Raw genomic sequence first — 25894 nt, 5'->3', positions numbered from 1 at the left:
ATTAATGAGCTGAACAGCAGAAGATTGTGTGTGTTCAGCCCTCTGCCCAGTAGGAATCATGCCGACTTTTCCACCTGTCACCGGACTTAGACTCCAGAACAGGAGATTCCACCCCACAGGTCCAGTATTGCAGGCCTATCAGCATGGAAGGACCTGTCTTTCATCACCATCCACGGTAACATCAGGGCAATGATGGGGATCATAAACCACAAGGAGCTCCATTGAGAAACCCTGTGTTTACACTGAGAAAAGATCACCTAACTCTGCAATGCAGATCATCAGCCAACAGGCTACACGACACTGTTTGAACTGAATACGTATACCCATTCCGAACTTGCAAATTTTGTACAAACATACAAATTAGGAGTAGGCCACTTGGCTGCTTGAGCCTGCTCCGCCATTCAATAAGATCATGGCTGATCTGATTTCTCCACACTCCTGCCTGCCCCTATAACTTTTCACCCATCAAGAACCTATCTACTTCTGTCTTAAAAATATTCAAAGACTCTGCTTCCACATCCTTTTGAGGAAGAGAGCTCCAAAGGCTCATGACCCTCTCTGAGAAAAAAATTCTCCTCATTTCTGTCTTAAATGGGCGACCCCTTATTTTTAAACAATGACCCCTTGCTCTAGATTCTCCCACAAAGTGGGGTGTTGTGATATGATGACGTGCACCTTTGAGGGGGGATGTCTTAAATTACAGTCAATCATTACGTACTTCAACAGGATGTGATGTATTAGGCTCATGACTTGCAGTCAAAGAACAAACAAAGAGCAAAGAAAATTACAGCACAGGAACAGGCCCTTCGGCCCTCCAAGCCTGCGCCGATCATATTGCCCATCAACTGAAACATTTTGCATTTCTGGGGTCTGTATTTCTCTATTCCCATCCTATTCATGTATTTGTCAAGCTGCCTCTTAAACACCACTATCGTACCTGCTTCCACCACCTCCTCTGGCAGCGAATTCCAGACACTCACTACCCTCTGCGTAAAAAACTTGTCCCGCACATCTCCGCTATAGTTTTCTCCTCTCACCATAAATCTATGTCCCCTAGTAATTGCCTCTTCCACCCTGGGAAAAAGCTTCTGACTATCTACTCTTACATGCCACTCATAATTTTGTAAACTTTTATCAAGTCGCCCCTCAATCTCCGTCGCTGTAGTGAGAACAATCCTAGTTTCTCCAACCTCTCCTCATAGCTACTAACCTCCAGACCAGGCAGCATCCTGGTAAACCTCCTCTGCACAGTCAGTCAGCAAGCAGCAGGGTAGAGATTAGATGTGCTGTACTTAGCCTCCTAGTGAATACTAAATGTATATCATTTTATCTTCAAATAAAGAATCCACATTATTGTTTCACCAATCCCTGTGTGTGATTGGTATGTTTACATCAAAGAGAAGAATGTAACAGAGCCCAGCACATCAGTGAAAAAGACAAATCTGAAAATTTGCAACCACTTAGAAGTGCCTAGTGGATTATGCACCATAGCTTCCTCCTGAGGTCCCCAGCATCACAGATGCCAGTCTTCAGCCAATTTGATTCACTCCACATGGTATAATGAAATGGCTGAAGTCACTGGATACTACAATGGCCATGGGCCCTGACAACATTCTGGCAATAGTACTGAAGGCTTGTGCTCCAGAACTAGCCACGCCCCTAGCTAAGTTTTTCCGGTACAACCAGCATACTTGCATCTAACTGGCAATATGGAAAAATGTCTAGGTGTGTCCCATCCACAAAAAGCAGGGAAAATCCAACCTGGCCATTCACTGTCCCACCAGCCTACTCTTGATCATCAGTAAAGTGATGGAAGGCATCATTGATATTGCTATCAAGCAGCACTTACTTAGCAATGACCTGCTCATTGATGCTCAGTTTAGGTTCCGCCAGGGCCACTCAGCTCTTGGCCTCATTACAGCCGTGATTCAAACATGGACAAAAGAGCTAAACTCAAGAAGACAGGTAAGAGTGACTGCCCTTGATATCAAGGCAGCATCAAGGATCCCTAGTAAAACTGGAGCCAATACAAATCGAGGGAAAACTCTCTACTGTTTGAATCATACCTAGCATAAAGGGAGATACTTGTGGTTGTTGCAGGCCAATCAACTTAGTCCCAGGACACAACTGCATGTGTTCCTCAGGGTAGTGTCCTAGGCCCAATCATCTTCAGCTGCTTCATCAAAGACCCTCCCTCCATAATATGGTCAGAAGTGGGAATGTTTGCTGATGATTACACAATGTTCAGCACCATTCGTGACTCCTCAGATACTGAAGCAGTCTGTGTCGATATGCAGCAAGACCTGGACAACATTCAGGTTTAGGCTGCTAAGTGGCAGTAACATTTGCGCCACACAAGTGCCAGGCAATGACTATCCCAACAAGAGAGAATCTAACCATCTCCCCTTGACATTCAATGGCATTACCATCACTGAATCATCCACTATCAACATCCTGTAACCTCTACCACCTGGAGGGACAAGGGCAGCAGATGAAAGGAAACACCACCACCTGCAAGTTCGCCTCCAAGTCACACACCATCCTGACTTGGAACTATATCCTGGAACTCCCTCCCTGACAACACTGTGGGTGTACCTGCACCACATGGACTGCAGCAGTCCAAGAAGGCAGCTCACCACCACCCTCTCAAAAGGCAATTAGGGATGGGCAATAAATGCTGGCCTAGCCAGCGATGCCCATGTCCCATGAACAAATACATTTTTAAAAGTTACTGGGCTACTGTTCCAGAGGGATGGATTAATAATTCAGAGCTCAAATCCCATCATGGCAGCTTGAGGATTGCAATTTAGTTTCTTAAAAAATCCGAAAATTAAAAAAAAATGGTATCTATTAATACGCTCAGAAAGCTGTTGGAAAAACCCTTCCAATGGTGATAATGGAAAAAAAAAATCGAGGAAGGTTATAAAACAGGCTGCTGATTTGCAGTCACCCTTTTCCCAACTGTTTATAAAAGGTGAAAATTATATGTTTGCAAATATGAAACAGTATTTCAAGATTTCACCAAATTGTGTTTTCAAATTCTTGCATTGGCAAGTCTTTCTTTTAAATTATTTGGTTAGCAGCAAGTGCTGATTGTACTATCAAGGAAACTGGATTGAGGGATTTATTGAGCATGCTGAGTGAAGGAATTGACTTCATACGATGTGAAGCAGAATCTCTATAAGGTTAATAATTCTGTTTCTCCACTAGTGGTAACTGCCTGAATGAGTTGACTCAGTTATTCTTCCACACCAGTTGTCCTGATGAAGTCATCAGTTCTCAGAGTTTATAAAATGTGAATAGAAAAAAAGCATTTCTTCACTGTCGCTGGGTCAAAATCCTGGAACTCCCTCCCTAACAGCACTGTGGGTGCACCTACACTACATGGACTGCAGCTCACCACCACCTTCTCAAGGGCAATCAGCGATGGGCAATAAATGCTGGCCCAGCCAATGAAGCCCACATCCTGTGAATGAATAAAAAAAAATTCCAGCTTTTGAAATGCTTTGCGTTGTCCCATGGATGTGAAGAGTAATATTTCTCCCTTTTAACTCTATGACTACATCATCTGCAATTGCTGGGGATCTAACCTTTCATGGGTTCAGGGGGAAACTGAGAATGGGAAATATAAATAATTTGCCTTTTGGGAAACTACTTCAGGTACAGCAGGGGCAAGGAAGTTTGTGCTGAGTGCAATCAGTAAATTATCTGAATTTGTTAAGACAGTAACTGCATACTGAACTACTTATTAAGAGTGTTTTCAGAAAATCTGCACTGATAAATAGTCTTTAGGGGTAGGTATTTATTAAGTTTACAGCAAAACCAGGTGTCTCTAAATGTACCAAATTTTACAATTGCATAGAAATTCTATAGTGAAAGAGCCTGGTGCAGCACTGTCAAAGAGGAGCTCTCTTCTCTGATTTCCTTTGTGCCGTCTCAGGAAGGTAATGAAACCAAAGTACTTTCTAGAGAGTAAGGAGGAAGAAAATAAACTAAAGGATGAATCAGCTGCAGAATGTAGTTCAACAAAGGCAATGGCAGAGGCCTGGGCAATGTGCACCTGCTCAGGATCAGGGAATGGTGCACAGTGTGGACATGAGAAGGAAGGAGTAAATTAACTGGGGAAAGATTATAATCTCAGAGGCTCAAAAGTGTCTGCACAATATGTGCCATGGTTTAGAGCACTGACAGCACATTAGAGCATAGATCATGACTTACGCCTCAATAAAATTGGCTCCATATGTGTCACCCCAAGATCTGTGTAACACTATATTGACACAAGTCTTTCAAATGCTGAAGCATTTCAGCCATTCAAAACTGGAAACTTGAAAACACTGAATCACATTGTTCCCTCAGTGAAATTTATAGAGAAAACCATCTTGTCAAGTGCGCTGATGGATTTATTGGGATAATAAAGCAAGAACTTAGAGATGGCTAATAAACACAATTAAAAGAAATAAGGGAAAAAAGTACTTTGAGCTCTTCCAGCATACTTGTCATTCTTGTTAAAGAAACAGCAATCCTCCTAACCCTCGTGTGAATTGAATCAGTCTGTGTAGTCTTTCCACTTGTTCCCAGGCACCTGCTTTAGTGATGACCTCAGCTCCCCAGTCTCAAGTCAGACTGTCACCCAAACAGCTTTAAAAACAAAGCCCAGCTGTTTCCCATCTCCAATGCGGAAAATCAGAGCAAACCAGAGAGAAACTTTGTTTTTCATTAGTGACCACCATTTGCAATTAGACTCCCCGGCTCTCTACCAGGAGTTTAAAGAAATTGAAGTAAAATCTTACTGATTTAATAACTGTTTTTCAATTCAATAGTACCAGACTAATAGTAAGTAAAAGCAGGATTGCTTATTTTTTAAAAAGGATTTTCACACTACAACCCTTCATGGCCAACATTGATTGACTCATCAATTATCTCATTTGGTAACTGTGGAATCTTCTGCACAAATGGCTGTCGTTTTTGTCTACATAATAACAATAAACTACTTTTGAAGTAATCAATGGAGGTGAAATACTTTGCAGCATCCTTAAAATGTACTAATCTTCTTTATCAATGCAAATGTGTAATTGGAAGAGGAGTTCAACAGGGGTGTTGTTTATCACTAGTCCTCCTCAATGTCTATGCAGAAGCAATTATCAAAGAAGCATTTGGAGGCAGAATCTGGTGTTAAGTTTGGCATGGCAAACAATAACATCAGTTAGATTTGCCGATGACAAACCACTTGTAGCAAGCCAGAAGTAGGATTACAAGAACCAGTAGGTGGACTAGTAATAGTAGGCACGAACTTTGGAAAAGTGAACATTGGCAAAACCAAAATGATGTATATCTCAAAATTACCTAGAAATATACATATATTTATAGAAGGAAGAGAATTAGAATTGGTTCAAGAATTCAAATATTTATGAAGCTTAATATCTGCAGATGGAAGGTGCAACAAAGAAATAAGAACAGGGATAACAATGGGAAAGGCCATAGTTGGTAAGAAGAGACAGTTGCTAACCAGAAAGCTGAACAAACAACTCAAGAAGCAACTTGGAAAGAGCTTGAATTGGGATGTTGTTTTGTATGGATGTGAGACTTAGACCTTACAGAAATAGGAGACCAACTTGCTTAATAGCTTTGCAATGTGGGTTTGGAGGAGAATGGCAAGGATCAATTGGACAGAAAAAGTACCAATTGATAAAGTGTTGTGGGGAATGAACAAACAAAGAAATTTGCTGAATGTAATTAGGAATGGACAGAAAGTGTGGGAAGGACACTTAAGGGGAAACAGGCTGAGATGTTAAGGATAGAGAGACACAGAAAGATTACTATGAGCTAAGGACCTGCCTTCAGGCAGAGCACACCTGTTGGTAATGATGATCAACACAAGTTCTTCCTTTCTCAAAGTCAAACACTGGCTAAAATTCAGTTGAAAATTAAGGCATGCTACACATGAATATTCCACCAAAACTAATTATATCAAGATGCACGAAGAAAATCTGAATAAGGTGAGAAATTGTGGATCTATGACAACACTGTCAGTAAGGTATCGAGCCATGCAAACTAGGAATCTCATGGGTTTGATGACCTGCCAGTGCCAAGTAAACTCAAATAAAGCCCAAGGTAGTAGAAGTTGACTAAACGGCATCTGGACAAAGGATTAAGGAAATGAGGCAAAGCTCCTGTTTCTGAAGGTGTAACATGTGGATGTCAAATGAGGACAGGATCATACCCAGCTATGATGCCCCACACAGTGGAATTGTCTGTTAACATTGTCATGAAGCAATTTCATGAGAAGGTTGCCGATGCTTATAGAACAGTGGTTCAGCAAACAATTAGCACCTTCAAAAAAAGGAGGGCAGAAAAACTGGAAAATAAAATCCCAAATAAAGCACTTGTACATCCTGTTTTAAATAGAATTTGCAATGGATTAAAAAAAACCTTCAGATTTTCATTTAAGCAGCTACATATTATGTAACAGTAGTAATAAGCAACATGGTTTGATGAACAAATGATTTCTTGTCTTGAGATTAGTATTAAATAAGTCAAAACTAATCTTGGCATCCATTAGTCACTAAATGATGCACATTTCAAAGCATGAAACCAGATAAATCTGCCTTTACAAATTAACGTGAGAGAGAGAGAAAGGAAGAATAAATGAATCTATTGCACAGCCTGTGACAACTGTATCTTGCTTTATCTATTAAGGTCCACTACCATGGTTCCCCTAAACAACAGAAAATAGCAGTGTTATGAAACATTAACAGCTATCCAGGCACCATGCAACCTACGTCCTAAATATGAGCAATGATTTTCAGAATTCGGATTTCACAATACAAAATAAGATTTCTTTGTTCTAAATTAGAAGCAGGGCTCATGGGATTATTGACAATCCTTTGCACTGAAATGTGAAACTGGCCTTCTCTCGCTGTGTCGTGGTGCTTAACTAAGGGAAGTGGTCAAACGCTTCTCAATTTGCACTCCTCCAAATTCTGGCCTCTTGTGCATACCAGATTTTCATCGCTCTAAATTGCTCCACCTCTCTCTCCTCCTTTGAAACCCACGTCTTTGACCAAGCTTTTAGTTACATGTCTTAATATCTCCTCACATGATTCAATGTCTGAACTTGTTCGGTAATGTTCATGTGAAGAGCCTTGGCATGTTTACTATGTTAAAGGTGCTATATTGTTGTGTTGTCATCATCTATTTTATTACTTTCAGTCTTGGTACTATACCACAAGCTTCCTACCTGGGCTTCGCAGTTCACAACAAAGAATGGTTGGAGTTTGGCAGAAGCTAAGACAGGCAAAATTAATGTTGCGTGTAGTGTTGCCACCTGATGACAGCAATACACTGGCATATTGTAACTGTATGGACCAACAGATTATTAACAGAAAAGTGTGCATATATTTATTTGTAAAGGGAAACATAATAGAATTTTAGAAAATATATAAATTTTGCAGCTTTGCAGTATATTAGACCTGTTAGCTTAATGTAAAACTCTGGAAATTTTCTATTTTGATGAACATATAGAGGGGAGGAATGGACTTTTAATTGTTTAACTGTCATCGCTTATCTGAATTATTTATCCTTTGAACTGTATTGTTTGGTTGTTATTTTTCACACTTAGCCATCCATTAGGCTGTATATAGCCTTGGCTTATGACCATCACAGTTAACTGAGAAACTTAAAGACAAATCATGGAGCCTCCCATACATCATGTTCCCAAATGACTGTCTGCAGAAGGCACAGCCCAGTGGATCACTCACAAATTCCAGTGTTGCATGTTCGTGTGTGTAGGCTTTTGTGCGCAACCACAAATGATGGCAAGAGGCTTGAAGCACAGGCTAGCATGAAAAACTAAACCCACAGCTGTGTAAAAGCATGAAGGTCCTGTTTGCACTGTAATTATTCATTAGCTTTCTCATTCCCTACAGGAACAACTAAACAATGAAAGAATAACAGTTGAAGTAAAGGCTTACAGACAAACTTCTTATTCTTCCAAACACTCATTAACATTATGAATTTCCAGAATTCTACTTTTTTTTTGCCAAAACTTATGTGGCAATACTGCAATAGTTATAAAATCTATATATTTTCTAAAATTCTACTTTGCTCTGCTTCACAAATAAATTCCGTCTACATGCGTTGTTAAATAATCTGTTGTTCTGTGCAGTCTCTTAATTGTAGGAATATTGTACAGTAGAAAGTTTATCCCACGAATTATCAATAAGCGAATGAATGTGGGTTTTGTTTAAGCTCCTGCTTTCCCAAGGTGTTCAGCGGTCGAGAAGGTAAATTTTTGCTGTAAAATTACCTCAGCCTTGGCATTAGATTGGAGGCTGCAAATGGAAAAAGGCCATTCCTGATCGCTAGCCACAGAGTCCTCCCTGCAGGATAGGTGGGGAGAGAGCTGGGCAGTGAAAACAAAACTCCCTACAACATTACAGTCTGTAATTACATCATCAATAGATTAACTGCACTGATTAAAGAAAAGATCTCACTTTAATGTTACAACGTGGCAATAAGTAAACAGACCACTTTAGGACAACACGTTAATAAATATCTGCCACATAAAACAAACACAGCTGGAGCTGATGTGCGTCTGCTAATCATATGCACAGAAGATACAGTCTAAAGGCATTGTTTACAAAGCAATAAAACAAAAGGGTATGGGGGTGTGCAATGAGGGAGCGATCCTCCCACTGTCTGGTTGGTAACATGTGTTTCCATTACTAGCCACCCACTGTTACTTTACTGACAAGAATTTGGCTTCATCTTTATGACCTGCTTCAAGTACTAAAATCCCAAAATGTGGAAAGGATTAGCATCCTTCTCCCAGAATTTTCTTTTTTTTTGAAGTTGATTTCTACCATCAGGATGGAAACCATCAACTGGCCCAAACCAGCTTTAAAGTGACCACGCACAGATGCTGTTTCTACTTACCTTTGCAATTAACTTAGGTCATTAGCTTCCACGGAAAAAAATTCCTGCAACTTTCACGAGCTATCCCATTTCAAAAGCACAAAATGTATGCTTTTCCTTTACATTCTGGTTCCAAAAAAACACCTTGGACCGCAACATATTTCCTCCATTAATTAATATTAGAATAAAGCACTTTGGCAAACAATCTTTAATGATTACAAACTGCTGATGTGAAGCCAATTGCAACATTTTTGGCAACTGACCTAAGTGGTCAAAAGTTTTTTTTTGCCAAATTCCTTCTTTCCTTTTCCAAAGGCACTGACTCATGCAGAAATGTGGTTCAATGGGTGCCAGCAGCCCTCCAGCCAGGATTGATGTACGAGGCTGAACAGCGAGTGTCAGCAGGCTATTTGACCACGGAAGGCATCAAAGCTGAGCTTATTTTGACCTACACTCACTATCTACACTTGTGTACTTTCAAACTGAGGTCACTTGATGGCAGTTAGGAGCAGGAGCCTCAGCTGATTCGGCCCACATCCAGCACAACAGCGCTGCAGCAAAATGTTGCTGAGGCTAGGATCAGTTAATTCAACACAGACTGGGAATCGAACCAGAGTTCTTGTGGTTTGTAAGGCTTAGTACCACACTACATGGCTTAGTACCACACCACATGCACCCTCCTCCATTTCATATTTAACTACATACTTATGCCTTTTGAACGTCCACAGAATGCAGTGTTTTCAGGCTCTGTTGCTACCCTGAGGTTTCAGCAGTGACAGCCGGTAATCACAACTGAGTTCCGAAGAAGCGTCAAATTGGACTCAAAGCTTTAACTCTGTTCCTCTCTCCACAGATGCTGTCAGACCTGCTGAGATTTTTCAGCACGTTCTGTTTTTAAATCACAACTCTACCCTTGTCTGCAGCGGTTGGTGATTATCCACAATCTCTGTGACACAAGGCAGCCTCATATGCCTCAAGCTAAATGCAAAACTCTCCTCTTTGATCTCCCATGCTAAAATAAAGCGGGGGACACCATATTTTGGAGTTCCATTGAGTAAGACCATGGCAAAACGCAGGTTTTAGCCTTCAATCTTTTTAACACAAAATTCCTGATTTCTTTCATGCTTGCTGCGTAGGGAGGTATTAAGTATGAACAAAAGGGAGTAATGCCAGTGTGCAGTGGTTGGCTAATACATGGAAATGATGGAGGAATGGGAGCAAGTTTCCAGCTCACCCATTCAGCCAAAGAAAAAAGAGTTTGTGAGATGCGAAAAGTGGAAGAAGGAAATGGTTAATTATGGAATTGACAAAATGATGATGCAGCAGAGAGCTGAGGAAACAGTGAGAACTCAGGTGATGTTTGACCTCCACCAAAACAAGCACTTGTACCCACAAACAAATTGAGAAAGGAGCTCAATGCACCAGCCAAAGACAGCTCTTAACCTTGCACAGGTGAACATGTGTTAATTTGCAAGAAGAGCCTGCCAACCTCACTGCGCTTCCACCGGCGCTATTTAAAGGAATTATCATACAGGATAGCTGTTGATTTGAATTCTTCCGGCTGTCGCTACAATTGTACAAGTTTTTGTAACTTTTTATGGTTGTTTCAAGTTGTAAAAGTTTACAGGGAGTGATGTGGCAGGTACTGAAAGACTTTTTCTGACTTCAAGGTTTCTGCACTAACCAGGCTCCCAGATAAGGGTGTAGTAGAGGACATTCCCCTTGGAAAACAGCATGACAGGGAAAATGAGGCCATGCAGAACAGGGCAAGCTGCATAGCAAGGAAATACAGGTGGGAAAAGGACTCTCAGCAGGAGACTATATCGACCCAAGGTGTTCAGGGAACCATTCCCCTACGTAAAACTTAGCAAGAAACAATGTGTGAAATGTCTGCACTTCATTAAGGACGCCCTCCCTGAAATCTGCCACTTGCTGCAGCCACAGCTGCAACCCCAGAGGGAAAGGACCAAATTGCCAGTGGTTGTGAAGGTGACCGTGGCAAAGAACTTTTGTGTGTCTGGCTCCTTCCAGGCTCGAGCTGGAGATATTTGCAACGTCTCACAGTTTGCTGTCCACTGTTACGTGCAAGAGGTTACTAATGCTCTCTTTAAAAAGAGAGGTAACTATATTTCATTCTCTCTCGCCAGAGTAAAGCAGACAAAGTGAGCACATAGTTTTTTTAAGATTGCCATCTTGCCCATGGTGCAGGGTGCTGTTACCTACTTGCACATTGCTTTGCGGGTGCTGGATGTGAACTAACAACCCTGGTGCACTCCCTTAGTGCCTGTCTTCCATGTGCCTTGCCTAGTCCAAGTGCTCTGATGCAGTGCTACCCCCAAGTACCTGAAGCCTGAAGTGACACTGATGGAAGTTTGCTGACTTCCAGAGAAGGTCTGGACAGAGAAGATCTGACCTCAGACTGGCTAATAGGAAACACCAAGGGCACTAGCAGAGTAGCATGTACAAGAGCATGAATGCTGCCATCCTGAGAAAGGACACCAAGTTTGTTTGCCATGGAGCCAGTGCCACTTCCCTAGGGCAGCATCTCAGGAATCCTTGTAAACTTTTGGAGAAAGCTCCTCTGAATACCATAAGACACAGCTATGATGACACAAATTTGATCTTCCATTTCAGGACTCGGGTGTTGAGCATTCTGCGGCTTGTGCTACAATGGAGGTTGCAAAACCAGCCGTCAGGCACTGCATCAGAGGTGGGTCCGTAAGTGTGCAAATGGAAATGTTCACCACTTCCATGCTGGTAGGGATGGGTTCTAAGTTATGCACAAAGTTGCTGTCAGAATCTTCCCTGCTGTTTGATGTTTACTGCAGGTTTCCCAATACATCAAGAAATTTTGTCAGCACTCCCCTGTAGGCTGCCACAAAATCCGTTAGGCACCTCACCATCTGCGAGCTGGCACTTGTGCTGTACTAGCCCCATTCCCTGCCTGCCGCACATGTGTGATTGACGCCTCATCACATGCAGATCATGCCTCTAATCTGTCCTCTCAATTACACAGTGTCAGTATCTGAACTAGTGGATGCAAGTGTGAAATCAAGCGATGGCACTGTGACTTCCTCATCACTTTCTTGTTGGTGCTCTTCCACTGCTTGGCCAAGGCTGTAATTCTTAGGTATCTGAAAGGAAGAAGGCACACAGATAAGGTTGTGGTGAGAGGAGGTGGAGAGAAAGCTGGAGGTGCATGACTACATCACCTACAGCATGTAAATCAGAAAAGGTTGAGGGATGAGGGGAAAGTGGGATGCGAGAAGAAGAATTAGATTCGAGATACTGTCATCTTTTGACGGTTTCAACCCTGACACTGGCTATGGCCTCAGCAATGGCCGTTTTAATAATGGCCAGCACTGTTTCCTCCAAGGAGGTTATTAAATGCAGTGGTGCCTGTCCCCCTCCAGTTAGCTCCTGCTTCCTCCAGCTGTCTGGCAACTTGCCCTACAAGAGAGAGGGAAATGTTCAGTAAGCATTGTGTAATCCGTTTGGCTAATCTGGCTGTCATTGTGCGAAATGCGGGCGTGAGGCTTTCAATAGTGCAAAGTGTGAGGGCTGTGTTTCAAGCTCTGAATGTTAGGTACAAGGCTTGACTGATAGCGATTGTTAAGATGTGAGTGATGGGGTTACGTTGAATTGAGCAGTACCTAAGTTTAGTGGTACAGTTGCTAGGATATGGCATTTTAAGATTTATTCACTGACTTTGACCACTCATGAGGTCATTGAGCTTCTTGCGGCACTGCATTCAGGTCATCAGGGCTTGACTCCTGGCATTGACCTCCATTGCCATCTGTTTCCACTGTCTTTTGACCATGTGTCTAGAGGGCCTCCTGCCGCTCTGTAGATACAGGACATCTCTCCTCCTCTTTGCCTACTCCACCAAGATCTCCAGTGCAGCATGGGAAATACTTGGAGCCCATGCTCTCCCATGGTGTACCACTTATGGTTCCTGGGACAGATTCACTTCCTGTGTGACTCCCAGCGTCTGCTCCAGCCACAATGTACTGCTCCTTCAAGAGATAGAGGTTAAGTGGTGCTTGAAAGTTATGATTTTGGACTCCTTGTTGATGTGCACAGTGAATGAATGGCAAGACCAGCACTGGCTACATGTAGAAATGATTATAATAAACAGACAGTATGAAGTTGGCGTGTTGCCTGCATTTCAATCAACATAAGTGGATTAATTGCACATTGCAATCCCTGCGTCTGTTTTCAGGGGTTACCCACTATCGCCCTCAAAGTGGTTATAATCATCAATCCTCTTTAAAACAAAATTTTATAAAATAACAAAATATAAGTCAGAATAAGTTAGATAACAATATACTCTTCATAAGTTATAAGCTTATTATCAGCTTATATTTCACCCCTCTCCTAACTTTACTCAGTTCTGCTGAAGGGTCATGAGGACTCGAAACATCAACTCTTTTCTTCTCCGCCGATGCTGCCAGACCTGCTGAGTTTTTCCAGGTAATTTTGTTTTTGTGTTGGATTTCCAGCATCCGCAGTAGTTTTTTGTTTTTAATCACAGTACTCCAGATGTGGTCTCACCAATGCTCTGTATAGCTGCAGCAAGACTTTCCTACTTTTATATTCTAACCACCTTGTAATAAAGGTCAACATTCCATTTGCTTTCTTAATTACTTGTGGTGCCTGAATGCTAACTTTTTGTGATTCATGTATAAGAACACGCAGATCCCTCTATACCGCAGTGTCCTGCAGCCTCTCTCCTTTTAAATAATATTCTGCTTTTTTATTCTTCCTGCCAGAGTGAACATCATGTTGTCCCACATTATATTTTATCTGCCAATCTTTTTGCCCACTCACTTAAACTATCTAATTCCCTTTGCAGACTCTTTGTATCCTCCTCACAACTTGCTTTCCTACCTATCTTTGTAACAAACAAATTTGGCTACAATACAGAATGTTCCTTCATCCAAGTCATTATTATAGATCTTAAATAGTTGAGGCCCCAGCACAGATCCCTGCAGCACCCTACTAGTTACAGGTTGCCAACCTAAAGATGATCCAATTATCCTGATCTCTGTTTCCTGTTAGTTAGCCAATCCTCTATCCATGCTAATGTATCATCCTCAACACCATGGGCTTTTATCTTGTGTAGTGACCTTTAATGTGGGACCTTATCAAAATGCCTTTTGGAAATCCCAATACACTACATCTCCTGGTTCCCCTTTATTCACCCTGCTTGTTACATCCTCAAAGAACTCTTAAAAAAAAACTTCAAACATGATTTCCCTTTCATAAAACTGCTGGTTTATGAAAGGGAAATCATGCTTGATTGTGTTATGATTTTCTAAATGTCCCGCTGCTACCTCTTTAATAATAGATTCTAGCGTTTTCCCAATGACAGGTGTTAGACTAGCTGTTTTCCTGTTTTCAGTCTCCCTCCTTTCTTGAATAGTGGTGTTATATTTGCAGTTTTCCAGTCCACTGGGACCTATCCAGGGCCTAGGAAATTTTGGATGATTACAACCAATGTATCCACTATCTTTGCAGCCTCTTCCTTTAAGACTCTAGGATAGGCTCCATCGGGTCCAGGGGACTAGTTGGACTTTAATTCCAATAGATTTCCTAGAACATTTTCCCTACCGATTATGATTGTTTTAAGTTCCTTCCTCTCTTTTGTCTCTTAATTTTCTACTATTCTTGGGATGCTTTCTGTGTCTGCTACTGTAAAGGAAAATGAAGAAAACTTGTTCAAAGTCTCTGCCATTTTCTTATTTCCCATTATTAATTCCCCGGTCTCAGACTATTAAGGATTCAACACTTACAATATCTACCCTCTTCCTTTTTATATACTTGGAATAACTTTTACTGTCTGTTTTCATATTTCTGGCTAGTTTTCTCTCATTCTCTAATTTTTCCCTCTTTTTCTTTACTCATCCTTTGCAGGTTTCTAACCCTGTCTGCCCATTCCACTTTAGTTAACTCTGCCTTCATATCCTTGTAAATGACTTTATTTAAGTTTAAGACCCACATTTCTCACCCTCTAACTGAATGAGAAATTCTATCATCTTACGATCACTCTTACCTGCAGGATCCTTTACTAAGAGATCATTAATTAATCCTGTCACATTACGCATTACCAGGTCTATAATAGTCTGTTCCCTAGTTGGTTTGAGAACCAACTGTTCTGAATATACTCTTATGAATTCACCCTCCAGATTAAAATCTCCCATGATTATTGCAGTGCCCTTTGTACAATCCCCCATTATTTCTTAATCTATACACTGTGCTGTATTGTAAATACTGTCAGGGGCCTATAAACCACTCCCATCAGTGACTTAATTCCTTTTGCTATTTATCATCTCCACCCAAACTGATTCTACATTTTGATCCTCCAAACTAAGCCACCCTGTCTCATTTTTCAAATACCCTCGAATATTCAGGTCCCAGTTGTGGTCACTTTGCAACCACGTCTCTGTAACAGCTATCAAATACTCACTTGTTTCTATTTGTGCTATCAATTCATCCATCTTGTTAGGAATGCTGCACGCATTCAGATAAAGAGCCTTTAATTCTGTCCTATTACCATTTTTCCCAACTCCGACTTTATTTGCTGGTACACTCTTATCTTTGTCCGCTCTGTCCTTGCCTGTCACACTCCGGTTATCATTGCCTGCATCGCTAACCTGTATTATTGCCTTGTCGCTTGTCTTTAGCTTTCCAAATCTCCACTCACGTGAACCCTCCCCCACTATTGAGATTGAATTATGCTACTAACGCATCAGCCAAACATGATGCATATAAAATGGAGGAGAGAATTCAAAACAATTCTGCTCCAGATCATGATTACTATTACGCAAGGCATCCTGCATTTAATTTTGTTCCCCTTAGAGAAAAGATTGAGGAGATTTAAGAAAAGTGTTCAAAATCATGAGGGGCCTAGATATAGCAGACAGAGAGAAACTATTGCCATTGGTGAAAGGATCAAAAACCAGAGGATACCGACTTAAGGTGCTTGGTAATAGAACCAAGGATGAAATGAGGAAAAATCTTCTTGTGAAGCAATTGTTTAGGATCCGGAATGTGCTGCTTGAGAGGATAATGGAGGCAGATTCAATATGGTTTCTCAAAAGGGAACTGGATAAGCACCTGAAGGGGAAAAAAAAGAGCTTGTAGGGCTACCTGGAAAGGTTGGGGGAGTGGGGCTAGCTAAACTGCTTTTGCAGAGAGCTGTCACGAACATGATGGACCGAATATCCTCCTTCTGTACTGTATATGATTCAACAGGTCTTATGCCCCAATGCAGACAGTAGTGATATAGAACCTAACCACAAATGACCCTTTTTTAGCTGGTCACTGGATTACAAAATTCTACAGTACTTTTACTCAGAATTTACTGAAACGTTTATTTTTCACCAAGTTATTGAGAATTAAATATCTCTGTAAACCAAGGCCCAAAGATGTGTGCATACAGTAGTGCAATGGTTGTTCTAAGGGACTAGCAATCCAAAGCCCCGAACTGATAATCCTGAGAATGTGAATTTATATAGCATTATGGCAGTTTGAAAATTTGAATTCCGTTTTAAAAATTCCTCACTTATTGTTCCTTAGGGAAGGAAATGTGCTGTCCTTACCTGCTCTGACTTAGATGTGTTCCAATCCCATACTAACATGTTTCACTCAGCTTCGCTCTGAAGTGCCCTAGTAAACCACTCAGTTGTATCGAATTCAACAACTAGAGGTGGGCAATAAATGGCAGCCTTGCTGTAGAGGCCCACAACACAGGAATGAATATATGTTAAAAATGTGTAAGAAAATAAAATCTTTTTTTCAAACTGCTGACAGTATGTCTAATGGAACCCTTCATAGTTGGAAAGGCTACAAGAAAGCTCCCCTGATAATGCCATGTATAAGAGAACTATTAAGTACAGTACATTCAGACAAGAAACTCCAAAATTCAACCCTGGTCTGTGCTGAATTAACTGATCTCAGGACCTTTGGTGAAGCCTGCTCATGTGGTGAGTCTTAGTTGTCTTACCTATGATGCCTTTCACAGTTAAACAGTCTTCTAATACTTACCAGCTGGGCTTTCACCTTAAAAATGGTCACTTAGGCTACTGTTGCCTGTGGAATCACATCTCAGTTCCAGCTAACTATCTCAGCGGAAGTAGGGGTGTGAGGAGTAATGGGAGAGAAAGGTTAAAAGTACCATCCACAGAATACAGACTCTGGTGTTCGGGGTGATGGGGAGAATGGAATAGGGCTGAGTCTCCTATACATTTGTTCCAGCAATCCTGCTCATGGATGAAAGTCAATAACTAACAAAATTGGAAAGAAATATCACTATAAAATATATTAAGATTTAAATGTCAACTGTAGAAGATGGGAATTAATATACAAAATGTTGTAATTGCCCAGCAGATTGACACAAAGATAAGTAGGAAAGTAAGTTGTGAAGAAGACATAAGGAGACTTCAAGAGGCTGTAGATAGGTTAGGTGAATGGACAAAGACCTAGCAAATGAAGTGTAATGTGGAAAAATATGAGGTTTTCCATTTTGGCAGGATGGATAAAAAAGAAGCCTATTATCTAAACAGTGAGAGATTGCAGAATTCTGAGCAGCAGAGGGATCTGGGTATCCTAGTGCATGAATCACAAAAGGTTAGTATGCAGGTACAGCAAGTGATTAGCAAAGCTAAGAGAATACTAGCGTTTATTGCAAGGGGAATTGAATACAAGAGTAAGGAGGTTATGCTTCAGTTATACAGGATGTTAGTGAGATCACATCTGGTGTACTGTGTACAGTACTGGTCCCTTTATTTAAGAAAAGATGTAAATCCATTGGAAGCAGTTCAGAGAAGGTTTACTACATTAATACCTAGAACCGACGGGTTGGCTTATGAGGACAAGCTAGGCTTGTATCTACTGGAGTTTAAAAGAGTAAGAGATGACTTGATTGAAACATATAAGATCCTGAGGGGACTTGATAGGGTGGATGTGAAAAGGATGTTTCCTCTTGTGGGAGAATCTAGAGCTAAGGGTCACTGTTTAAAAATAAGGGGTCGCCCATTTAAAATGGAGGTGAGGAATTCTTTTCTCTCAGAGGGTCGTGAGTCTTCAGAATTCTCTTCCTCAAAAGGTGGTTGAGGCAGAATCTTTGAATACCTTCATGGCCAAGATAGATAAATTCTTGATAAGGGGTTGAAAGGTCATCAGGAGTAGGCAGGAATGTGGAGTTGTGGTTAAAATGAGATCAGTCTTATTGAATGGTGGAGCAGGCTCGAAAGGCCGAGTGGTCTACCCCTGCTCCTAATGCGTAAGTTGGTAACCTGGCCAAGCAAAGATAAGTTAAAGTTTTGGGGATAACCTTCACTTGTTTGACAGAAATCTAAAGGTTTACAGCATAGGAAAAGGTCATTTGATTCATTGTTTCTGGGGTGGTCATTTTGACAATCCAGAACTATTTCCATTGCCCTTTGCATTCAAATATTTAAAAATGCAATAGTCTCTGAATCAGCCTTTTCTTGTGGGAGAATTCCATGCTCCCCTGACCCTCTGTAATTAGAGATTTCTCCTAAGCTTATTTATCACTCTCTTCAGTGAAAGGTTTAAATTGAAAACCCCTTGTATTTGACTCACTGGCAGAGAAAGAGAGAAAAAATTCACTATTCGCTCCATTAAAGCCCTTCATCATTTTAAATACTTCTATTAAGTACTCTATTAGCCTTCCCACCTCCAATAGAAATAACTCCCGAACACATAATTACTGTGCTCCACATAACCCGATCCTGGTACATCTACAAAACATGTTCTCCGTGGTTTCAATATCTGTTCTACAACAGTGACCAAAAATTGCTCAGCTGTTGAATCATATGTTTTGTACAAATTGCTACTTCTTTACACTTGTGCTTTATGTATCTATGCATAAACCCAAAACTTTGGTGACCTTTTTATGGCTTTGTCTATCTGCAACCCAATTTTCACTGGATTACATATTCAAACCTCCAAGTGTCTCAGTTCATTCACATCGTTCAGCAATTTTCTCATTTCTTGTTTGCACACCCCCCCATCCACCCATGAAAAGGTATTAACTCACGCTAACCCAGATTAAAATGATGAAGGGTTACATATCTTGAACATTAAGCGATCATCTCATTCAAATGCTGACCACATGGCTGTGCATTCTCTATTTAATCAAATCCAGTCACCGTTTTTTTAAGTGTCATCTTTCCAAATAAAATATTTTCAACACTAAACCTGATCGGAGATCTTGAATGAAGTACAACTTTTTTTTGAAAAAGGTCAGATCACTAGAACTTGTAGTCCACATGTATTTGCTAATAAAATAAGTGTGCATTGGCACACCATCTGCTAGAGCTCTCAAATACCAACAGAGTTTTTTTCAGGCAGGTGTCAATGCTGGTGTCTTACCATTAAGGTGTGTCTGTTGGCTGACAGCAAGCCTGTCCCATATCCTGACGCCAAGCCTCCCATCGGTCCATTGTGTGATGCCCCTATTAAACTGTGCAAGTCGCTATGGCTACTGGGCATGGCTGTTGAGGGTCCCACCGCGTGGTTTCGCAGGACGTGTATGGCATCATCCAATCTTTCTAAGCGGTCTTCAATCCGGGTTTGCTAAAAACAAAATTGAAAAACTTGTAATCACGATGCATACAAATATTCTCGGCTATTTCCATGCAATGAGAGCAACAATTTTGCTTCAGTCATGCCTCACACATAGTTTGTTACCTTTAGGCTTTCTATTCCAATGCACTCCTGCCTGGTCTTCACGTTCTACCCTCTGTACACTTGAGGTCATTCAAGTCTTAATTCTCACCACGTCCCATTCACCCATCACCCCTGTGCTCACTGACCTACATTGGCTCCCTGTCAAGCAACAGCTTGATTTTAAAATTCTCATCCTTGTTTTCAAATCCATCCACGGACTCGCCCCCATCTCTATAATCTCCTCCAGCCCCATAACCCTCTGAAGTTTCTGTGCTCCTCTAATTCTGGCCAGTTACATATCCCTGATTTTAATTGCTCCACCATTGGCGGCCACGCTTTCAGTTTCCTAGTTTCTAAACTCTGGAATATCCCCCCTACACCTCCCTGCCTCTCTACCTCTCTTAAGTCACTCCTCAAAACAAACCACTTTGACCAGGCTTTTAGTCTTCCAACCTAAATATCTCCTTAGGTGCCTTGATGTCACATTTTGTTTTCTAATGCTCCCGTAAAGTGCCTTGGAATGTTTCATTACATTAAAGGCACTATAAAAGTTGTTGTTACATTCTAAAACATTTCAAAGTTGTCAAAAATGGTCATCACAAAGATAATACAACCCATTAGTAGTTACAGGAATAGCATGTTGCTTTGCAGCCTTTGAGAATACATTCAATATGTAAGGAAACCAATGGAAAAATATGCTGCTAGAAATTATAATATTGCAGAATTAGTAGGTGATTTTACTATTGAATGCATTTTTCTCTACCTGATTCTGTCAACTATTTAAATCAGTAGCAGCTAGTCCATTGCTTACTTAGTCCAAACTATTCCATAGCTCGGGCAGTTGTCTTAAGATGCAATATTGACAGGGAACTTCAGACGAAGTTTTGAAATATGAGGCTGCATGTACATACTAAGCACCAGCCAAGGGTTCACTATTTCCATCTGAACACCTTAATAATTGGAGCAGCATCCCTGAATCCAAACTGCAAAGATTACTTTCCTATCTCTCTAGTTTAAAAATATTTCCAGTAAGGCAATAGTTTGCAATTCTGGGCAATGAAGAGCTTGGAAATACCACAATATAAACAACAACTTTTAAAATTTAAATGCAACTTCTTTGACTGAAGGAAACACTTTGGTCATGACACCCAAAGTAAATTTTCCCACCATCTATGCCCCATAACTGGGCATGAATAAGGTGCCTGACATAAATTTGAGTGGTTCTGAAAGTGCCCGCCAATTTCTTTATGCCTCAAAGATCTTTTAGATGCCCAATTAAGGGGCAGTAGCATAGTCATTATGTTATTGGAATTATAATCCAGAGTCCTGGACTAATAATCTAGTGAATGTGGGATCAAGTTCAACGATGACGGTTTCAAAATATGAATTTTTTAAAAAGCTGGAAATCAAAAGTTGGTGTCAGTAAAACGTGATCAGAAGACTAATGCTGGATTGTTGTTAAAATCCAGCCAGTTCACTAGTGTCCTTAAGGGGGGAAAGTTCTCACCCTTACCTGGCTAGGCCTATATGTTACTCTAGTTCCATATCAATATGGTCAACTGAAGTGGCCCAGCAAGTCAGTCGTAGCAAGTTAGGAATGGACAATAATTGCAGACCTTGTTATCGATACCCACATTCCCAAAATCAATTTATTAAAAAACACGAAATTGTGTTTGAGGTGTATTTTGGATTGATTTTTATTTATTTTTTCCTTGTCAGTGTCTAGTTGCTCTGAGTCCTTTTTGCTTAGTGTTTCAGCACTCCATTTTATTTTAACCGAAAATTCAGGCAGATAGGAATTCATCTTCACTTAGGATGCTAATAACCTGACCAACACATGATCTTAAAATCTACCTTTCAATGTCAGCGTCAAGCATTCCAATCAGGTACAAGGCTGTTAGATGCAAGGTAAATGTCTCTCCAAGCTGCACTAACAACAAACTTTGATTCCCACCTCAGAACAGGGTAGAAAAGAAAACTGGGTTGTGGCACAGGATGTAGTCTACTTAACTACAAGCCAAACATTTTTCTCTGCTACTAATTAGCAGTGTTCCTAATATCGAAATGGCAACCGAGTTCTGTTTGAACATGACATTACTGGGCTCACATGTGGCTCTTTACTGTAAGTATTAGAACATAAAAAGTAGGAAATGAAGACTATATGGTCCATTGAGCCTGCTCTGCCATTCACTATGATCATGGCTGATCTTCGGCATTAATTCCATTTCCCGTCTGTTCCACATATGTTTCAATTTCAAGACACCAAAAATCAGCCTTAAATATATTCAATTATGGCACATCCATAACCCTCTTGAGTAGAGAATTCAAACGATTCAGGATCCTTTGAGTGACAAAATTTCTCCTCATCTCAGTCCTAAATGATTGAACCCTTATCCTGAAACTAGGCTTCTTCATTCTAGATTCCCCAGCCAGGGGACATAACCTTAGTATCTACCCTGTCAATTCCCTTCATAATCTTGAATGTTTCAATGAGATCACCTCTCATTCTTCTAAACTCTAGGGGATGTAGACCCAATTTACTCAGGATAGGACAACAGGGACCAATCTAATGAACCTCTGCTGTACAGCCTCCAATGCAAGGATATCTTTAAGTAAGCCTGCATTGGGCTTCTAGCCATACTGGACGTAAAATTGGCAGGATTTCTAGGGATGCACAGGCGCCCACAATTTTTGCTGCCACAAATGATGTCACAAATAGTGGATGTGAGTGAAGCACTCCCTCTGAAAATATTTGCTTCTGGAACAACAAGTTTTATTTGTTTATTCCTTCATGGGATATGGGAGTCACTGGCTCCATTTCCAATTGCCCTTGAACTGCTGCAGTCCATGTGGTGCAGGTACACCCACGGTGCTGTTAGGAAGGGTGTTCCAGGACTTTGACCTAGTGACAGTGAAAGAAAAGTGATATTGTTCCAAGTCAGGATGGAATGTGACTTGGAGGGGTGCTTGCAGGCGCTGGTGTTCCCATGCACCTGCTGCCCTTGTCCTTCCAGGTGGTAGAAATCATGGGTTTGGAAGGAGCCTTGGCAAGTTGCTGCAGTGCATCTTGTAGATGGTACACTGCTGCCAAAGTGCGTAGATGGTGGAGGAAGTGAATGTTTAAGGTGGTTGATGGGGTGCCAATCATGCCAGCTGCTGGATGGTGTCAAGCTTCTTGAGTTTTGTTGGAGCTACACTCATCCAGGCAAGTGGAGAGAATTCTATACACTTCTGACTTGTGCCTTGTAGATTGTGGACAGGCTTTGGGGAGTTAGGATTTGAGTTACTCCCTGCAGAATTCCAGCTTCTGACCAGCCCTTGTAGCCAAAGGCTAGTCCAGTTCAGTTTCTGGTCAATGGTAACCCCCAGGATGTTGATGTCAAGGAGAAATGGTTAGGTACTCTCTTGTTGGAGATGGTCATTGCTTGGCATTGGTGTGGCACGCATATTACTTGCCACTTATCAGCCCAATCCTGGACATTGTCCAGGTCTTGCTGCATTTGGACATGGACTGCTTCAGTATCTGAGGAGTCGCGAAAGGTGCCGAATATTGTACAATCATCAGCGAATATCCCCAATTCTGACCTCATGATGGAGAGAAGATCATTGATAAAGTGGGTGAAGATGGTTGGGCCTAGGATACTACCCTGAGGAGCTCTTGCAGTGATGCCTTGGGACTGAGATGATTGACTTCCAATAACCACAACCATCTTCTTTTGTGCTATTATGCCTCCAACCAGCGGAGAGCTTTCCCCCGTTTCCCATTGACTTCAGTTTTGCTAGGGCTCCTTGATGCCACACTTGGTCAAATGATGCCTGCATGTCAAGGGCAGTCACTATCACCTCACCTCACCTTTGGTCCATCTTTGGACCAAAGCTATAATTAGGTCAGGAGCTTAATGGCCCTCGCGGAACCCAAATTGAGCATCAGTGAGCAGGTTATTGCTGAATAAGTGCTGATTGATAGCACCGTCGACAACACCTTCCATCATTTTGCTGATGAGTGAGAGTAGACTGATAGGATATATCTGGACAATTTTCCACATTGAAAGGTAGATGCCAGCTGTGCTGGGACAGCTTAGCTAGGGGTGCAAGTCATTCTGGAACACAAGCCTTCAGTACTATTGCTGGAATGTCGTCAGGGCCCAGAGCCTTTGCAGTATCCAGTGCCTTCAGCCATTTCTTGATATCACATGGAGTGAACTGAATTGGCTGAAGACTGGCATCTGTGATGCTGGGGACCTCCGGAGGAGGTGGATCGTCCACTCAACAATATTTTCTGAAGATGGTTGCAAATGCTTCAGCCTAGTCTTTTCCATTGATGTGCTGGGCTCCCCCAGAATTGAAGATGGGAATACTTGCGGAGCCTCGTCCTCCAGTGAGTTGCTTAATTGTCCACCATCAGTCACGACTGGACAATTCAAGACTGCAAAGCTTAGATCTGATCAGTTGGTCATGGGATCATGGTGCAAATGAATCCTACCACTCTGCTCTCATTATCTGAGATATTTATTTATTCTTTCACGGGATGTGGACGTCGCTGGCTAGGCCTGCATTTGCTGCCCCTCTACTCCCAAAACAATGAGCTTTCTATGTTAGTCTCAATTTTCAAGAAGAAAATTTTGAAGAATATAAATTTTAAAGGAGGAGAGTGCCTTTTCTTACTCCAAGTATGACTTATCCTTCCAATAAATATGAATGTGGCTCTGAACTCCACTGTTCCCAGGCAGCAATTCACAAAGCTAACTTTTTTTTAAAATGCTACCACTTTTCTCCACTTATAGTTTCTTATATACAGAATTCTCCTAAAGACATGAAATAGCAAGGCATCGGTCTATTTACCCCCCAATGGAACAACAAGGAAAAAGCTTCAAAGACACTGCTGGGTTAAATGTGTAAATGGAAGAAATGAGTGCAGCTTTATTTTGATAGCATATTGTTACATCCTTTTATTCTCAGACCTACCAAAGAGTGAAGTGGGCCTTCATAATTGGGAGAGGATGGACCCTGGCCTCCATTTCTGGACCACACAGAGGTACCTGCTAAAAATAGAGATCAGGGTTAAAAGCTTGGTGCTTAAGGTCAGGACACAGGGAAGGAAGAAAAACACCAAACTCTCACACACATTCAACTTGCCTAAAACGCTGGTGGATTGTTTTACCTGTGAGAGTTGGCGGAGATCCAACAGGCGTTGATGGAGTTGAAGGAAAACTGTTGTTAGTGTGATCTGGTGAGTAGATCTAAAACAAAAGCAAGAATGTTTTTACTAGCAGGCTACTTTGAATCTCATCATCAGAGTGCACTTAAACATATATATAATGTTGGTACGAGCTGGCCATTCTATTTGTGCTGTAAGAATTACTTGTCTTTAACACCCTGTAAACTGTAGGCCAATTTACTCCACTGTTGAGCATTTTGTATTTGTTGTAAATTTACAGCTGCTTCGCAGTAAAATTCCCAAATGTGAAAGATGCAAGTTGTATTAACTCCCAGTACAGCTCAGGGTAGAAACTCTGAGAATAGATCTGAGTCCCAGAGCAAGCAATTTGCAATTGGGCTGATATAAATAATTAACCTCTGCATTATTTTACTGCTATTATAAAGCCATAGTCATTTATGCCACAGAAGGAGGCCAGTCGGCCCATCAGCTCCATGCCGGCTCTCCAAGGAGCAATCCAGTCAGTCCCACTCAGTCCCTGTAGGCCTGCAAGTTTATTGTCTTCAAGTCCCTGTCCAATTTCCTTTTGAAATTATTGACTATTTCCACCTTCAGCACCCTCGCGGGCAGCAAGTTCCAGGTCATTACCACTTACTGTATAAAAAAAAGGTCTTCCTCACATTCTTCCTGCATCTCTTGCCCATCTGTGTCCCCTAGTCACTATACCATCAGCTAATGGGAAGATCTTTTCCTTGTCTACCTTATCTAAGCCTGTCATAATCTTGTACACCTCTACCAAGGACTGCTTCAAGGAGAACAACCTCAGCCTTTCCAACCTAATCTTGTAACTAAACTGCCCCAACTCCTGAAACCATTCTGGTAAATCTTATCTGCACCCTCCCGAGGATCTTCACATCTTTCCTAAAATGTGGTGGCCAGAAATGGATGCAATACTCTAGTGGGCATCTAACCAGAGCTTTATAAAGGTTCAGCATAACTTTCCTGCTTTTGTACTCAATACCTCTGTCTATGGAGCCCACGATCTCATATGCCTTGCTAACCACTTTCTCAATTTGTCCTGCCACCTATCAGGGGAAGATCTGGTACACACTATTTTAAACACAC

The 25894-nt window shown here is 41.4% G+C and overlaps 1 protein-coding gene across 13 annotated transcripts in view; it reads right to left on the bottom strand.

The window, feature by feature from the left end:
• Window positions 1–25894, bottom strand: part of tcf4 (transcription factor 4) — a 578439-nt gene that overhangs the window by 36835 nt on the left and 515710 nt on the right. For all 13 annotated transcript variants that reach the window (XM_078552205.1, XM_078552262.1, XM_078552187.1 and 10 more), the window contains 3 exons: window positions 24773–24851; window positions 24577–24653; window positions 19315–19518 (listed from right to left, as the gene is read on the bottom strand). In XM_078552205.1, the coding sequence (XP_078408331.1) occupies window positions 19315–19518; window positions 24577–24653; window positions 24773–24851 (360 nt within the window). The remainder of the gene's footprint in view (window positions 1–19314; window positions 19519–24576; window positions 24654–24772; window positions 24852–25894) is intronic.

This window comes from Cetorhinus maximus, chromosome 1 (assembly GCF_964194155.1).
Source record: "Cetorhinus maximus chromosome 1, sCetMax3.hap1.1, whole genome shotgun sequence".
NCBI classification, from domain to species: Eukaryota; Metazoa; Chordata; class Chondrichthyes; order Lamniformes; family Cetorhinidae; genus Cetorhinus; species Cetorhinus maximus.
This window is presented reverse-complemented; position numbering and strand designations above follow the sequence as displayed.